Here is a 19,325-nt window from a genome sequence, read left to right on the forward strand (position 1 = left end):
TAAGAAAACATAAGAATGGCCCAACTTGGTCAGTTCAATGGTCCATCTAAGCCCAGTGTCCTGTCTCTGAACAGTGGTCAATGCCAGGTGCTTCAGAGAGAATGAACATCAAGTGATCTATCCCGTTGCCCATTCTGGCAGAGGCTAGGGACACTTCAGAGCATAGTTTTGCATCCTTGCCCATCCTGGCTAATAGCCATTGATAGACTCATCCTCCATGAATTTATCTAGTTCTTTTTGAATCCTGTTATAGTCATGGCCTTCACAACATCCTCTGGCAAAGAGTTCCACAGGTTGACTGTGCATTGGGTGAAGAAATACTTCCTTTTGTTTGTTTTAAATCTGCTGCCTATTAATTTCATTGGGTGACCCCTAGTTCTTGTGTTATGTGAAGGAGTAAATAACACTTTCTTATTCACTTGCTCTACACCAGTCATGGTTTTATAGACCTCTATCATATCCCCCCATAGTCATCTCTTTTCCATGATTAAAAGTCCTAGTCTTATTAATCTCTCCTCACATGGAAGCTAATTATTTTTGTTGCCCTTTTCTGTTCCTTTTCTAATTCCAATATATCTTTTTTGAGCTTGGGATAATCAGATCTGCATGCAGTATTCAAAATGTGGGAGCACCATGGATTTATATAAAGGCATTATGATATTTTCTGTCTTATTATCTATCCCTTTCTTAATTATTCCCAACATTCTGTTAGCTTTTTTGACTGCCACAGCAAACTGAGTGGATGTTTTCAGAGAATTATCCACAATGACTCCAAGATCTCTTTCTTGAGTTGTAACAACTAATTTAGACCCCATCATTTCATATGTAGAGTTGGGATGTTTTCCAATGTGCATTACTTTGCATTTATCAACATAAAGTTTCATCTGCCATTTTGTTCCCCAATCACCCAGTTTTCTGAGATCCCTTTGTAACTCTTCACAATTTACTTTGGACTTAACTATCTTGCGTAGTTTTGTATTATCTGCAGATTTTGCCACCTCATTGACAAGACATGACTTGCATAATTTCTGCAATGGTAAGGTTTTTTTCCTTTAAAATACATCGTACCGACTGGTATTTCTAATGCAATAATTTGTTCAACAGAAGGCTGGTTCTCTCTAAAGAGACAAATTAAAAAAACATTAAAAAACCAAATGAGCTTTACCTGTATTGAGGAGACCCCAATAGCAGCAGCATGGTTAAGTCTGAACTGAGTTTTGAAGTTAAACGGCTTTAACCACGGCTTTCGTTTTTGATAAAGACAAAAATGTTCATCGCTGAATTTATACCATTGATTCTGGGGTATGGATTTAACTATCTGAATAGTATGGAATAAATTCATTCCACATTTTTGGAGTTCAAAGCATTCCAAGAGAATCCCTTTTGAAAATTTTCCAAGGGCTGTCCAACTTTTGTCCAAATTCCCCCAGCTTCATGATGGAGAAAGTCAGAAAGCTGAAGGAACATATTTATAAATGTTCATAGCATCTTGTGCATGAGTTAGTTTTGAAATAGATCCAATAAGGAATTCATACAGATTTTTCATAATAACTGTTTTGTATTTACATTGTAGAAACTGATGATAAAAATGTTCATCAGAGAAGGAAGCTTTTATATAGTTAATATATTATGACCCATGTCCTAGGTTATTTCTTGAGCAGAGAGCACTGGAAGCACCTCCCCAAGGGAATCCCAAGTTCTATTATATAGGCACCTTTTCAAAAGTTTTACTCATTGAGAACATTAACCATATATATGCACATATACACACAATTTATCTCTACACACAAATATGTGTGACCTCTTACACCTATTTTAGAAAGTACCACTAAGGGGTATTAATATAATATCTGAAAAGTGTTGACTTTACTGTAGTAAAACCATATCCAGGGGTCAAGGATTCAAAGAAATTAGATGAGGAAGAGAAGGTTAAATTAACTCTGATGTGTAGGGTGTGCAGAAGATTCTGTACTATTAGCAACCCACAGTAGGGCTGTATCACGTCTGGGCACTGGGGGCCTGTGCATTCTGCAGAGGGTGTCGTTGGGATTGAGATATAGGTTATTAAAACATATCTAAAATAATATTACATATTATAATAATGCTGTTAGTATGTGCCTCATGGCTAATTTCTCTTAATATAATTAAACAATTCAAAAGACAAGAGCAACCCTAGTCAGGACTGCAGTATAGTCAGTAATCTGTTCCATGCTTGTGAAATCTGAGCCAGGGCTTAGATGCACCCTGTGTACTAACACACTGCAGAACAAGGCTATATTCCTCAGTCTGCAAGCTAGAGAAAGCTACAATGGTTGTGTCTAGCATTCCAAATAAAGAATACCTACTGCTTACTACCCAAGCCCTGTCTCTCCTCCATTGTCAGGGATACAACAAGGGCCATAATGCAGAAACAAATGAACAGTCCTGGTGACTAGATCTAAAATTGTTGGTGCCTGAAATAAGTAAACTAAACTAAAACCTAGCTCTCATAAGCTAACAACTGATTAAGAACTGGACTTGAGATAACTCAAATCAGTTCATGCTACAACCTGTTTAGTCACTACTGTCCTCTAAAGAATTCAGAATTAAAAGCCAGAGACAAACACTATTTATGATATAAAAAAATTCTGGAACAATCAGTAATGGCTAACATGGTGGGAAAATATAGAAAAGAAACATGTTTCAATATGGAGAGAATAGTTTTGGTGTTTCATTAACATACAACCACATCTGGACTCGGGTTTAAATAAAAACCATTTAGCTTACCAAACAGAATACCAGGGGGTTACATACATTTATTTTTTTCCATGTAACAATTGATTAGTTTTGAAAAAATTCCCATTTTTAATATTTTTAATTCCACCTTTCATTTAAAAAAGTCACTAAAAGGACAACCCACAAAAAATACAATCTGTATCTGCTCTATATTTACAGATAACTGGTCACTATTAAGGCACAGATTTAAAACTAACATTTTAATCTAGCAAGTCAAATATTTTGTGCATAATACAATACTGACAACACTGTATATTGCATTGTCATATTCCCTTCATGGAATTAAAAGAAGTGAGAAAAATGTTTTCCAGTGTGTGGTTTTTTTTGTGTGTGCAGCCCTACTGAAAATAATGTTATTACTGGGAAATTCTTCACTTTGGTAATAGATGATATAAGCACTGCTCAGCAAAAGACCACATCAACTTAATATTGTAAGAATTTCAGCTTTCAGATATAATACTGTCAAACTGCAGGTTATGTATTTATGAAAAAAATGAAAGAAAGTGACATGTGGAGTTTTTGCTGAAGTAAAACGTTGAAACTTAAAAAATTACACAAACTAAGTAGGTAAATGTCTAACTGGATTTGCTAAAGATTTAACCTAATTTTAAAATATTATGTAAAACTAAACACACAAGTTCATATAAGACTTGATTTTCAAACCTAGGTCTTGCAAGCCCACAAGTGCTCAACTTTGAACAAGTAAGTAGTCTCATGTTAATGGGACTACTCACAAGTATAAAAATAAGCAGAAGAGTAATTATTTCCAGGATCAGCGTTTTAAGTTCCTATAGTTGTTTGATAAAGTTGAGCGTGCCTGAATTATACACAAGTATCCGATATGTTCATAGACTTTGGGCACAACTTTGTTGCTTACAACTCTGTGCTTGAAAACTGCATTGTCCTGGAACATTAAACACTGAAAGAGTTAGCTGCTATCTTATTTGCAGTGAAAGTTATTCCACTATACACCATTAAGTGGATCTGAACCCCACACTGAGCAGTTAATTTTTGCTAATTGCAACAGGCCATTTTATTACTGCTTCATCATCTAAGTCCTCAAAGCAATTGCCTCTTAAAAATTCCCTTTGTGTGCAAATTTCTCATAAACTGATTTTTTTCTCACCTTAGAAGATGTATACACAGAAAGTGTCAAAACTATTTCTCACCCCATTTTTGCATAAAAACCAACTACTGTAAATGGTTATTCTAATGCCTTCTGTTAAGAGCACTTGACAGTGGTTTATATCCATCTTAAAAGTCTTGTACACTGCACATAAATAATACATTACAGTACAAGTAAATCACAACATTTCCTAGGGGAACGCTTTTCAACAAATCAATGTTTGGAAACTTCATATTTCATTGCAGAAAAAGAGGCACTTTAAGATTTCCTTCATTATATGAGAACCCTTCATCAATCCATAACAAGACATCTGAAAAGACACAGAAATAGTATTGCCAGACTTTTTGGACTTTCACAGTATGAGAATGCAATAGTTAGCTCTAGCCATTTATAACATGGACTCTTTGTTGAATGTAACTTCTTTCAAAAATAGTTCATCTTGGAGTTTTAAACACTTCCATAGCTGACAATCACAAATCTAAATTAAACAAAAGAGATGCTATTACAGCTATTTCATGTATGTTGCTTAATTGCTGCATGCATAGTCATGTAAGTAATATGCTTCACATAATAAATGGCAACAGTGCTGTCTTGTCAAATTAGATTAGTTGTCTGTTTAATCAAACTGGTGGCCCAAAGCTCTAGTTTGATGAATGCCTTTCATTTTCTACCATAAATATTTAGTAGATCTCAGTTTAAACTGATGCATATTGTAGGTGTATAGAATCTAAAAAGAAAAGTTTTATTTATATAAATGTCCTTTAGTGGCAGTATACTAAAAGTAGCCCTTTGATTTGAAAGAACCATTAAAATCAGTTTTAGCATTACAGGCAGCAGTTAAATATGACGACTGCAAAGGGTTAATATTGCAAGGTCCATTTTGGTCTTTCATTGCATCTGTTACAGTGAACTAGTTTCATTGTAAGCAGATCTAGGCTGCTTCATAAAGAGATAACAGGACTGGTCCACTTGCAAGTGGTTTGATTTTGGAACATTTCCTCAGATATTTATAAAAAAAAAATCTACATGAAGACTGATTCCTAGTACCATTATAGTGAGGAGATTTGACTATTGCAGGATCACCTGACAAAACTTGATTAGTGCCAATACAATATTTTATATGGAAATGAAAGAGAAAAATAATTCCCACAGGATAAGAAAACAGAACATGTAAAGTGCAGAAAGACCTCAATAATTATTTTAAGCAGTACCAGAAAATTCCATCTTGATAAAACCAAAAGTTATGCTCTCTGGCATCCCAGCTCTTCTTTTTTCCTTCATTCAACAAAGTAAAAATTCAGTGCATATATTATAGTTATAGATAATAAAATACTAAACAAAGAACCCTATATTATTATTATTGCAAATGCTGTCCAATCTACAAGAGTAAAACATAATCCACATTTGGTGTTCTGAACAATGACAGACAAGTGTCTTCTCTCTCTCTCGCGTTCTTTTTTTTTTTTTTTTTGGCACAAGTACTTGTGCAGACAAAATGCTTTGGTCCTTGATACCCAAACTCCCAAAGTGCAGAGGGTGGTGTGCAGTGAAAGCTGTCCACAGGATTGGCAAGTCCATCTTTATAATTCACTTTGTGAGCCACAATTTAGTGCTACCAGCGACCACTGACACTAGCAAGGTCCGAGTGATACTGACGTGGCAGTCTTCCACTAGCTCCACCTTCCAGGAATGAGGCACGTACATTTGATGGATCAAATAGCTTTCTTCGGTTTTTATTCAATTCTACATGGAAAACAGCACATTTGGATTTTAATATTGGGAGCTGATTCAGGAGCAAAACTACTCTAAATAAGGCAATTTCATTATTACATTAGAAGTGGGGAACCATAGCTCCAACTGAAAATTGCAAAGAGTTTAGAGAAGCAGACATTACCTGAGTTGGTATTTGGTCAGGACACTAAGAATGCCCTGAAATGCTATCAAGAATTCTTGTTCAGGCTAAACACAGGGTAATTGTCATAATTTGCTGCAATTCTAAATTTAATGATGGTGCCACGCTAGTGCTTTGATGCAGTGGGGGGCCATATTTATTTCCAGGCAGGTGAAGTTTGAAATTAATCCTCTTATTTGAGGGGTTTCCAGGATTAAACATAATGCCTCAAGAGATAATATTTTGCCAGAATCATTTGTACACAAATTCTAAATAAAAAGGCAAAACCATCCTAAAAATGATGAAATGATCCCAGCTGGAATGCTTAAAAAATCCTGTTCAAAGCCAGCAAATTCTTCACAAAAAGGAATGCATTATGTGCACATCATATACTGAGCAGCATTGTGCACAACATTATATAATCTGATGTGACAGAGCATGATGTATACTGACTATAAATAACTGAAGTTGGAAAAAATTATTTCCCCAAAGCAGATTGGTTATTTTTAACACATTAGTAATGTTTTTATAATAAAGGACCTGCCACCTCCAATATAACATAGGTGTAGGGGCCATTATTCAGATCTATGTATAAACTTCTCAGTAGTCATCACTCATACAAAGCATTTTTTCCAGTCCCTTGTTATAGTGAACAATTTTCTCCATTACAGGTATAATCTTTGCTGCCAGTGATTCAGACAGACTTTTGATGAGTTCCTACTGTTCATCTGAATACATTATTCATTTACCCTCTTTAAGGCATAATTTGAAATGCATTCATGAATGACATCAGCAAATTAAAAAAAAACCCTGTCATGATCCACAAAATATCAGAAGAAAGCTTACAATCTTGAATGTAAAAAGATTCACTGCCAAGGAAAACAGGAATCTCAAACATAATTCTATGCAAAATATGAAATGAAATCTTATGCCATTCCAGTCCCTTGAACAAGTTCAAGTTGGTCATTGCTATCCTGTTGTGTATCTTCAAGAGTAGTACTTTGATTTTCCTTTATTGTAGTAAGATATAAAACATTTTAAATTACAGCTGGTTGGAAAAAAATCCAACAAATTCACCAGAATTTGTCCATTTGTTGAAATGGAAATGTTTCGCACAGATTGTTCAACTCAGCTGAAGTTCCTACAGACATTAGGACAGGCCTGTCAGGCAGGTTTCCATTGCATACCTGGCTGTTTACCTACCAGCTCACTTTCCTGGCTTCTCAGCAGGGAGATGAGAAGCATGGAAGTCTTAGTTCTCAATCTTACTGCTGCTTGGTAAGCAGAGTTCCCAGGATCTCCAGGTTCAGAACAGTGTGCCAGACGGACTGTCTTGGAGTCAATGACGCCAAGCTCTATTCCCTTTTGCAGGGAATTTTGAAAATTTTCTTTGAAATCCTTTGCAAAATGGAATTGCCTTTCTCTGCTCAGCTCTAATTTTAATAGTACAACACAACACTATGCAGCTGGAATCCCATTTGTTGTATGGAAGCTATACAGTCCTTACCGTGTCTCAAAATTTAAAAACTGCCTTTTCATTATGAGGAGTGGCTGGCAAGATGTGCTCTCTGTGGGTCAGATTCTCTGTCAGATACAATTCCTTTGAACTGCTCTAATAACTATGCAAACCAAAACAATTCAACTGACCAAGGGAAAAAGTACAGTATATTTTTAAATCATGACATTTATAATCATGTGTATATTAAATGCTTTTAATTTACCTGAGATTGCAAGCAGCATTTTCCGTCTGGCACCAAAAGTAGTAATTCCTAGCTCTTTCAAATCTTGATCTGTGAGAGTAAGGAAGGTCTGAAGGTCAATCTATGAACAAAAACAAAGCAAATTAAAATGGGTAATTCACACAACATACAAACCCACCATCTACAGGCAACCATTTTCTTCCTGTATTGAGAATTACTTCCCACAAACTATTAGCCATAAGTGTGGTGCTGGTAGCTTCTAAAAAAAAGTTACCTTCAACTTTTTTTTTTAACATTTATTCTACAAACTCATTTTATTATGCTTATAACACCAACAATTGCTAAATTCCAATCAATGACAGTTGGTTAAAATTAAAATGGCAGAAAAATGAGGAAAAAAGGGAAATAGGTATCAGAATTGTCATATATGCAGCAACCCTTGGCTACACAGATAACTACTTGTTTTAGTACTCTGTATTTAAGACAAATAAAAAGACTAAAAAGTAAAGGTATAATTTTTACAGAAGCATGTAAGATTATGTTGATTAATTATATTTAATTGCACACATAAGAGTCTATTTTCCCAAATTACTGTAAATGTAAATGGGAATCTCAGATCCAATCATTGATCTCTACAGAAGGAAAGTTTATTTCAAACACTATTAATATTAACAGCAATAAACCACAACAGAATGTGTGCTAGCAGATCACTGGTGAGTGCCCCCTTTATGTGAATTCAAGGACATAGCCTTTCACAACACACCTTGTGTGCGCACAAATATCCTTATTAACAAACACCATGCTTAAGTTCATTGTTATTAATATGTCAAGATAATTTAATGGAAACCTGTTTAGTCAGGTCTACTAAGGATTGAGAATGGTCATTTCTAAACTGAAGGACTGAACAGCTTTGATAGAATTGTCAGTGAAAATACTGCAGCTAGGAGAGACAGTGATTTCACTCAGGAGGTATACAAAGGGTTGTAAAATACACAACAAAAACTAAGATGCCTCTTAAAAAGACTGACCTCCTGTTGTTGGAATACATCAGTGTATTTGCCCAAACCGAGTTTACTGAACAGCTCAGGCAGATCAGACCCCTTAAACAAACTGTTCAGGTTACACCCATTGCTTCCTGTCAGCGAGGAAATGCAATCCATGTAATTACTGCTGCTGAGATAATGTTCAGCTGAAAGGCAAAAAGGATGAACACTTGATGTTTCAATCACTTCAAACAGCATGTTTTAATTAAATGTTTTAATTGCCAAATTACCTCAAATTCTATTGTTTAGTGGAATATTCCATTCAGTTGTTTAGTAGAACAGCAATCTGTAGAAACCAGCTGAATTTCAAATGAACTTTTTGTTAATTAAACTCTAGTGGCCGTTTTCAGAATATACCTTGTTATTAGTGATTAGGGCATGTAAGAGAATGAAAAGGACACAGGAATGTATTTTAAAGCACATTTAAGACTTAAGCTGTATTTAAGGCTGCACCTTAATTAACTTTAATGGGGATGGGGCTCAGAGCTTAATATACATAAAGGCGGAGAGAGAATCAGGTCTCTATTTCCCACCCAGTCTTTCCAATGCTGGAGAAGACAACTGCACATGTGCCTCCTCCCTGCCTCCGCAGCCCCCATACAAATGTAAGCATCTCCTTTAGGTTTGGTTGGGGATGGAATCCTGTGGTTTCTTCTGCTAAAAATAGCCATGTGATCTAGCAACTACGCCACTTTTTTTTTTTAGGTTTGTTAAAATAGTAGAGTTGGGAATATTTGGACTACCTGAATAAATATCACATCCCCCAAAACTACATTAAAAAAATCCATGAAGGTTGCAAAGTCAAGCACTCAAAACTTAGTAAATAGCACAATTATAGTTGTATACACTTAATTTAGTCCCCTTTGTGTACCTGAATTATGATATAGTCTTTACACGTTAACGTGCCATTTTTTCTACTCAGTGCACAGAATGGTCAGCTTTTCAATATTTCTTTTTGCCCTCATTATTCAGCATGTGGTCTCATGATGTACACTTATTTACTGCATGCCATCCAATTCCTGCACTGAATGCAGAATTATTAATTTCTACCTGGGCTTTTCTATGATGGCTTCATCGTAGCATCTTAGTGCTTCACAGACATTACCCCATGAGAGGAGGTGGTTATATTATCCTCATTTTACACATAAGAAACAGAAGATGAAGACCCAAAGTGTCAACTATTTTTGCGTGCCCAATTTGAGAAGCCTTGTGCCTGATTTTTCAGCACAATTTATAGTACTTTAAATGTTCAAAACACAACTCCTATCAACTTTAGCTGCTGCTGTGAGTGCTCAGCACTTCTGCAAATCAGAGACCCAGGTGTCTCAAACGCAAAACCCAGAAAATGAGAAAGACAAAATGGCCACATGCAGAAAATTGGGCAAGTCATGTAAACCAGAATTTTTACATTGCCACTTTGTCTCTCTCATTTTCTGGCTGTCCAATTTCAGACACCTGAGATCTGATTTGCAGACATGCTGAGCACTCGCAACTGCAACTAAAGTTGATTGGAGCTGCGTTCTGAACATAACGTGTTATAAAAATTCCATCACGTGGAACTATATTGACCCCAATATGGGTCATGAGCAGGGAGATCCACAGCATAGTCCTCTGTCACTTGAGCTGATAAGAGTAACAGGAAGCAGTAGAAGGCTGTTATCTTCTATGTGGGCCTCCTACTAGAGGGCAATGAGACACATTGCCAGTGGCTTTCACAGCTATTTGTTAGATAGCAGAGGAATGATGAGACTCAAGAATCTTCTGTTCAATTGTAAGTTCTGTAAGGAATATATTAGTGTTATAGATCCTTCTGCCCAGGCCCTGCAATACCTTCCTAGTTCTCTTCTGCTCTTACTTCCTTATCTACTGCTACTTCCACACCCTGCTCCTGTCCATGGCCCCCACTATCCTGTGTCCACTTACAACTTCTATTCCCCCTCCACCCCACACATCAACTTGGCTCCTGCCTCTATTCATCCCCTATGCTCCTGCCTCTTTTAGTCTCTCACTTCCCACAGCTCCTGAGGCAGACACTTGGCATGGAGAATTTCAGCCTGAACAATTTAAATTTAGCAAAGTTATAAACAATTGAAAACAAAGTCCATTAGTACCAGTGTTGCCTGTAACAAAGGAGCCGGATCCACGTGATGCACACCCTAGCACATAGCAGTTTAGCTCACAGGCAAAGTGTGCAATCATATCCCCTTGCATTAACATAGTTATTTTTATATGCCATTAATTTCACTGAGCTGTTATCTCCGGAGGCCATATGCCCTGCCCCCAGGGCTGATGTCAGAGTGAGGAGAGCGAGTTGAAATGACTCCCTCGGCTAGACTGGCTGCTGCCTCCTGAGGATTTACCTGGCTATAAAAAGTAGCTTTAGCACTCAGAGATTCTTTGTTCTCTTATCTACTGAACTGTGAATGTATTTTAGAAAAGGTAAGTTGGAACCTTAGATAATTTTACTAAATGGGCCCAAGTTTTTGAAGAAGATTTATACGTGTCAAAATTCTTAAATTTTATTAGTATACGTGAAGAATTAAAATTACATTTCAAGTTTGTAGATCTCAAACAGCACAATTGATTACACACAGTTATTGTACTCTTTTCGTCACCTATTGACCATATAAGGCTTATTAGCCAAGTGTGGGGAAGAAAGGATTAGTTTTTAATCAAAACAAAGAGTACATTTTTGCAGATGTTTCAGGTTCTAAGAAAGAAGCTACTGCTTCTATGGACTGAGCAGCTTTTAGAGTGAAAGGCTACTGTCTTATTAAAGTTTAAGAAAGGATTAAAAATGCATTTATTTTATCATTCTGATTACACTAGGACCTCCCTGTGTAAACAACTGACTTCAAGACATGAGGTGAGCTTGATACTGAAGATAAGCTATTAAGCTCATTTTTATTATGTTCACTGTAGAAATACCATATGCAGTAATTCATCACTGTGTTAATACCGTGTAAATGATTAAAAATGCTAGGAAAGAGCAATAACATGTCCTTCTTTAAGTTAAACTAAAAATGCAATTCTTACTGAACGTATTATCAAATAAACCTGGGACTTAGGCCTTTTAGCACTGATTAAGGAAAACCACAATACAAAAATAATTAAAACAAAGAACAGCAGAATATTTCTGTCCTCATCCACCCCACCCCCAATAGTAATGAAATTTATTATAAATAAAAATCTCCAATTCTTCACTTTCTTTCTCTACCCCTTCCTCCCTCCTGGCAAAAAAAATAAGATCAATCTATTCATAGAAGACTGAGACTAGTTGCAAACTGATTTTGGGTGTAAAACAATTTTCATAGAAAACTGGTTTAAAATCTGTTTAAAAAAATCTTTGTAAGATTTGCAGGCTGGATCCAAGGAAACAAGTGGCCAAGGTAATCTGCTAGGCCCTGCCAAATGTATTGGTGACCCTACTTAAAAATCAATATAATTATGCCTCTAAATTCATCAAAGTGTGGCAGCTAGAAGAAGTTGTAAGTCATCAGGAAGCCTCCATCAGATTCAGCTAGTATTTTGCAGTATCTGGATAACATAACAGAATGAGCGTCCAAGGGTGAGCTCTTACAAACTCTGTTTTCACAGAAACTTTCACAGAAAAGAAAAGACAGTAAGATAGCAGGGAGCTTAAAAAAAAAAAAAAAAAGAGGCTATACTATATTATTTACCTTAAACGTTTTACATTTGAATTGTTTTTTTGGTTTGGTTTTTTTTACATTTTATGTAGTATTATAGAGATTTTTTTATTTACTTTGTACTTTTATAAACATAAAAAATCTTTAACATAATTATTTTCAATTCCTTAAGGTAAATACTTAACATTATTTAAAAAAATTCAGGGCCCCGGGATTAAAGCAAAACTTAATCTTCCAAGTCCCATAATTGTATTCCCTGATGAAATGCATTGACAAGATATTACTTACTTGATTTGTTTTGTTTCCGCTTGGGGCTGCCAATTGATGAGACAAATTCACTGTGAGCTGAGGGACCAATACCATTCCGATCTCTCCAATTATCCGATTCACTACCACTTCCCAAATGTTCTCGACTGCTGGACCGTGAGAGAGACATTGATGAACCCTGCAAGAGACCACAAGGAAAATTACTGCAGAAACAGAAGAATTACATTGTGATTTGACAGTTCGTTTCTCTGAAGCAGCCCAGTTAAACACAGCAGCTTTTCAACAATTTTAAATATGCTGCCTGCAGTTAAATATGAACCAACTAATTATTACAATTTATGCATTTTAGACAGAACTGCTGTTTTTGTAATAAGTTTAAGCAGAAGTTACTTTAAAAAAACAACATTAGCTTCATATCAAAATGCTCTATATTCTTAACCTTTTGTCACAAAATTTTTTCTACGGTCTCTTCCTCACACAGCTATCTACCTAGCATCTCTAAGTAACATACAAGTAGCCCAGATTACCGCAGTACCAATCACAGTCTACACAAAAATTTGATTGTCTACATTAATAAGTCAGAAATTACCAACATTAACCAGACAGTAGAATCTGAGATGCTGCAGTTAATTCCTGTTTCAGTATCTGGAATTGGATGGGATAAGGGCTGGTAAAGGCTGACTTTTTTGTGTTTGTTTTGTTTTACAGCAGTCACAGTATACATGCACTATGCATGGGGTGGAGCCTGACTGGGGAAAAGGATACATTTCCACAAAGCTCTAGATGAAACCTCCTTTCTTGAGTTTATCTTTTATAGAGCTTCTCAGACATTAGAGTGTAATGAGTGAATGAGTTACTTGGAACTGTTGATGAGAACAGGACCAAAGCAAAGAATAGAAGTGACAGGAATTACGTTTTACTATTGTGCAGTCTCACTCCTGTAAGCCTTCTAAACTAGCACTATTTTGCTTAGTTCCACCAGCTTCACCAACCCTTTCTAACAAACAGCACAGAGGATCATGGGAGTTTAATAGAGCTGTTCCTTGATACATTTAAAATGACAGAGGATAACTCCCATCACTCGAAAGAAAAGTCGAACTATTTTCCAGGTGGACAAATTAGGTTGGTGGACAGTGTGGTGAATATAGAGTGAAGGAAGGGACAGGATCCACGTCTGTTTTAAAAGAAAATAAAAGACTGTCTACAATATGTCTGATCAAGGTGGTGATTACAAGTTGTGATACAATAAAATGTGAGCTAACAATGCTGGAAAATAAAACACAAAGTAAAATATCACAGGGAGGAAACAAATGTGCCCAGATAGCTTAGTTTGCAAATGAACTTCCCAAATGTTAGCACTGGCTATCAAGACAATTGTGATTTACTGAAGAGCAGTTCTTCGGCATATCCCTTCTGGGCCACATCAAGAATGAAAATGTAAGGGGTAAAGCGACCAGCAGTGTTTTCTGATATAAATAACAAAGTCTTGAAAACTGCCAAAGGGAAGCAGGGAATATATTACAAGCGATCTAGGATTTTTATTTTCCCCAGATGTTTGCATAACAGCACATACCAAACTGGGAACTCGAGTCACTGTAAAAATAAGAGTTTAGCAGTAGAAAGAGCTGAGGATGTGGTTTGTGCCTGGTCAGGCTCCAAGTGACTAAGGCATAAAACCTTTTTCTTCTGGAATAATGCGTCTGCTAATAAACTTGTAGAAACAGTGAGCGTATAACGGTTTGGAGAAAATGGGAAACAGCTTAGCAAATATACAAAGACAAATCAGTCTGATAGCTGAGAAGTAATGTTAACAGTGTATTTTATCAGAAAATTGGCATTGAGTTTCGCTTTACATTTTTCTTCTTGTGTGTTTCTGGCTTACACATTCAATACTGCAAACCTACCACATGTAGCTGAAAGACATGTTAGCTTTATGCATGCCAAAGGGAAAGCTCCACGCCACACCTTTATTGTGGTTTAATATGTGTACTGCACCCGAAGAAGTATGGGAAGGTGCCTCTCAGATCAGTCAAGGTCCCTGCCCAAAGAGCCCACCTACCTAGAATTTAGACAACATGAATGAGGGTGGAAATAAAGAGGTAGGCTTTGGTGGGGCTTGACAGGGTTACAACAGCATAATGCAATGCAAAACAATGTCAGAATTACTACAAATAATGGAGTTTAAGCAGAGGACAGGGCTCTTTCTCTGTGAAGTTTACAGCTACTCTTTCCCAGCAGAGTCCCTAAGGGATGAGGTTCCACTCTCTTTGCACAGGAGTGAATCCCAATTCAGCAACTCCCAGGGATAAAAGGGAGTGTGAACTGCAACCCCTCTATTGACTCACTCTATTGACCTGCAGCAAGCTTATTACAGTTTACTTTCATACTAAAGGAACTGTTTTTTTTTTCATCTCATGAAATATAGCAACCAACCTAGGCTAGATTTCAATGACTGTTGTAAGATACTGTTTCCCTTTACTGATGCACTGAACAAAATTATCCCACTCTTGTGTTGTTCTTAATTTGCTCCATAAGAGCAATTGTTGGGAACAGATTTTTTTAAAAACTGAAGATTAACAATGGACTTCCCATTATTCTATGGACGGACTTGATATACCCAGTATGCCCAGATACAAGGAGCTTTTTGCTGGAAGAGATTATGCAGCATCTTCAAGTGCTAATGCCGTTAAGAATCTCATTTACAAGATTGACTTTTACAAACATATAAACATTCAAGTTTAAGAAATGCCTATGCAATTTATTGAAAACATATTTAAAATGTTCTGTAATTTTACATACTTCATACGTAGTTGTCATGGACGGCTTGTACGATACATGATTAGCTCTTCTTAGTTCCTTGATGGTTTCTGCAGGCATAGATTTGGAGAATCCTAGGCCACTCCATGTATTTGTTGGAGTTCTCACTTCTGTTACAACAGGCTTCTTTAACATAGCTTAAAAATACAAAGAAAAAGACATTTATAAGCATTAAGCTCTGTGCACTGATAGATAAATGCATCTTTCAGGCCAAATATTGACATTCCGAACACAAATGGATCACATTAATCCACAGAACGGTACATTCTCAGCATCTCAGATCCCCAACAGGGCCTGATTCCCACCCTTTCTTAACCACTGTAAGACAGGAGTAAGTCCACTGAAGCTAGAGAGTAGTAAACACTGTGCGGAAGGAAGTGAAGAGAATCAGGTCCATGATGTTTAAAGAAAAAAGCAACCATTTTCCAAAAGTGGCAAATGAGTGCAATGTGCTTGTTAAAATTCATCTCCAAGGTTATTACAAGTACCAGAAGGTTTCAGATCTACAGTTACATTATTAGTAGTATACAGACTGCTAGTAAATACCATGTAACTTCTGAATTTGTACTAATAATATTCTATGAACTGGTATCAAAATATCCCCAAAACATAAATACACTGAGTTCATTGTACTTATCAACTTTTCCTTTTAGCTAAAAACACATAGAAACTGCAAAGCTGAACCTTAGAAAAATGCTTTGACCAGTGTTCTTTGACCAGTGTACTGACAAACAGATGCATGTTAGAAGTCACTGTTTCTTCACATACCTTTGGTTGCTAATAGCTTCTTCTGTTCATAGTCAAATGCCTAAAAATTAAAGGGACACAAAATTTCTTAATTGCTGCTCTAACTAAATGTCATTCCAGTACACAGCTCTTTCTAAAAACAAAGATTCTGATCACGGTCCATGAATTCATCTAGGAAGAATGTTAAGCACTGCACAACAATGTAACAGTAGTCCAATGAAAGCCTGACATACATAAAACATTCATTCAAAACTACCTAATTAGTACTGTAAATTATTCTCTCCCACTTTCACGTGAGTAAAGTTGTAGCAGTATGTGAAGTCTGCATAGGTAGTGTTTTTACAAGGCATTACTTGAGACCTTTTTTCTGAATTGTCTGTTGACTAAGTATTTAAAACTCTAGAAGAAACAAGTCTAATTATAATAGGAAAACAGATAATTAAACAACTACACTAAGTAGCATTTTTCTGCACACAGTTCTCTGGACTATACCCTTTGCAGATCAGATTCTTTTCCATCTTCATTTTAAACTCTCTTATTCAGAAAAATATCTTGATGTAATACAGGAAAATGTTATACTGCTCATCACAATGAGAGTAAAAATGTATATAATTTTTGGATGTCAATTCTTTAGTAATTTACACTCGTTTTTCCATTACTGATCAGTAAATCTGTTCACACAAATATGCATTACAAAAAGGCGTTATTTTACGGAGTCTGATTTGTATAAGGGATATCTGATGTTGTGCAGGACTTTGGAACAATCCAAAGATTTTTTTTTCCCTTGGAAGACTAGAACTTTGGTCATGGTAAAGGTGAACGCTTTGAATCTCAAATAGTGACTGACTATCTATTTGCCACAGAGGCCTATGTAAAGGGCTCATCTATAGCGATAAATTTACCAGCAGAACTATACTGGTATGACTATACTGCTAACTTCATGCCAGTATAACCCCTGTGTGGACACACTTATTCTGGTATAAGAGCTTTTTTCCATTTTGCCTTATACTACTTTCAAAGTGAAATAAACTAAACTGGAAAAAGGCACTCTTATTCTGAAATAAGAGTGTCCACACAGGGAATTACACTAGCATAACAGTATAATTATACCAATATAGCTCTGCTGGTGAATGACCTTGTGTAGGCAAACCCTATGCCACAGGCAGGATTTCACTAACAGATGTAAAGAGACGAATGCATGTTGACATGTCTTCTGAAAAGTCTCAAGTAGCATTTCTATGAACAACATGTCTCTTCTCAAAGCTGTAACATTTTTATGTGCGTGTGTACACACACACACACACCCCGAGCGAACAAGAGAGATTTAGCTTAGATATTAGGAAAATCTTTCTAAGTATCAAGATAGTTAATTATTGGAACAGATTATCTTGGGAATTTGTACAACCCCTGTAACTGGAAGTTTTTAAGAATAGGTAAGACAAGCATCTGTACAGATGGTCTACATATACTTAATTCTTACTCAGCAAGGGATATGTACTAGATGACCTCTTGATGTCTCTTCCAGACCTATATTTCTATGAAATGAAGTTTATTCCCCGCTTATATTTGTATTACATTTATTCATTTCTTCCATTAGAATTTTGAGAAGAATATTCAGGAGATTTTTTTGTTTGAATATCAGGTTTTGTTGCTCTCCAATACTTTCTTTGGAGTGCATATACAAGAATGTGATTGGATAAGTCCAACCAGATAGGAAAGTTCTATAAAAGTCACAAATGTATTTGATTGCCTACTGGAGAAGGCTGCATAATTCTCTCCATCAAATCATGTCACAAAATATCTAAAATCCACATACAGCCAAAAAAGCCTAGAAACCTCACAAAGAAAGTCTGAAAAACATTTTATACACATATTGTTTTTTGCTATTATCAGGCAATGACTCTTATAATCAACTGGCAACTGGATTCAGCCTAAAAGAATTGAGAGAAGGGTTGGAGAGAAGAAAGATAGCTATGCAACTTCTGCACCTTCTCATATTCCTAGATACAATTTAATTTGTCTTTATCTAACATTAGATGTAAGCTCATATTTATGCTTTACATTACCAGTTTGAAAATGCACCATGTTGTGGGAGGAAATTGAAGGGGATAACACTGTTCAATGCTTATGTCTACAATCCAAATATTGAAAAAGCCATGTAGCCAGCCAAGCCAGTCACTTCGTATTATTTGCACTGGACATTTATCAATGCTAACAATGCACTAGATTTAGGTACCTGCATATTTACATATGATGACTGTGGAGCAAGGAGCACTCTTTCAGAATTCTGTTGGGCAGCTGCTGCCCTCTCCGCTGCTCGTTCACTGCCAGGAGCTTTTTTATCAGCAACGGGATTTTCAGAAGCACTCAGCTCAGTATCAGAAAGCAATCTCTCTGTGGTGCTGGAAAAAGTAACGTCAGTTGTTCTTCAGAATTATATATAATGGTTTCAATCACTACTCCTTATTTTAAACAATGAACATTCAGTGCAATGAATAAATGAACTACTCTCTCTAGAAAGTTGGTAGTAAATTAGAAGAAAAACCAGTACACAAAGATTACATTTCTAAGAAACATTTTCTAAGGCATCAACTTTTCTTTTCAGACACACGTGTTGCTGTGTTAACTAAAGATAATGTGTCTTCACACTCACTTCTTTATTTTCCATCGCTACATGTTTTTCTGGGATTTCATTAATACTTTCCCCAGAAGATTCCATTTTTTCTCCTCTTCAGATATTTTCGTTGATCTAGTTTACTCTCAGAGTAGAATCAAAATTGAACTTAAACCCTTGAATTCCCCCCAAAAAGACTTTCAAATGAAGCCTTAGAAAATGCCCCAAGTTCCCCCTTCTCCTCAGAAAACTGAAATGCCTTGCACCTTACTGTCAATAAAGTGAATTGTGATCAGAAGCAAGGCAAGGGAAAACCACCTCTTTATATCCCACTTACTTACAAAAGCATCTGGTATCAAACTTCAGCTATAGTCACCCGCTTACTTTGAGGAACAGAAAAGCAACTGTATTTTAGATTTCTAAAGAATGTCTAACAAGGAAAGTACCCCAGACAGACTGCTTGAATTTTGAATACTAAAAAAAAAAATTATATTTAAAATTAGTAAGTCTAGATACTTGAATTTGATCAGCAGGAATTGTCTAGGAAGTTCCAAAGTAACTAGAATGATATAAATATACACTGAGACTACTGGGTGGAAGCAACTGTCATTGTTATAAATCAAAATAAATAAGCTAACTGAGCAAAATAAAATTTAGGCTGAATGAGGGAATTATTTCTAGGGCTGTCAAGCGATTAA

At 36.1% G+C, this 19,325-nt stretch overlaps 1 protein-coding gene across 4 annotated transcripts in view; it reads right to left on the reverse strand.

Annotated features, from left to right (window-relative positions):
- Positions 1-2,775: 2,775 nt before the first annotated feature.
- The window catches only part of BICC1 (BicC family RNA binding protein 1), a 222,956-nt gene continuing 206,406 nt past the window's right edge, over positions 2,776-19,325 (reverse strand). For 2 of the 4 annotated variants that reach the window (XM_039482062.1, XM_039482063.1), the window contains 7 exons: positions 18,250-18,415; positions 16,035-16,074; positions 15,249-15,403; positions 12,471-12,627; positions 8,521-8,681; positions 7,514-7,613; positions 5,514-5,644 (listed from right to left, as the gene is read on the reverse strand). In XM_039482062.1, the coding sequence (XP_039337996.1) occupies positions 5,514-5,644; positions 7,514-7,613; positions 8,521-8,681; positions 12,471-12,627; positions 15,249-15,403; positions 16,035-16,074; positions 18,250-18,415 (910 nt within the window). Of the gene's footprint in view, positions 5,645-7,513; positions 7,614-8,520; positions 8,682-12,470; positions 12,628-15,248; positions 15,404-16,034; positions 16,075-18,249; positions 18,416-19,325 lie in introns of all 4 variants that reach the window. The other 2 variants (XM_039482061.1, XM_039482060.1) reach the window with 2 other exon arrangements.

Source organism: Mauremys reevesii, linkage group 7 (genome assembly GCF_016161935.1).
Source record: "Mauremys reevesii isolate NIE-2019 linkage group 7, ASM1616193v1, whole genome shotgun sequence".
NCBI classification, from domain to species: domain Eukaryota; kingdom Metazoa; phylum Chordata; order Testudines; family Geoemydidae; genus Mauremys; species Mauremys reevesii.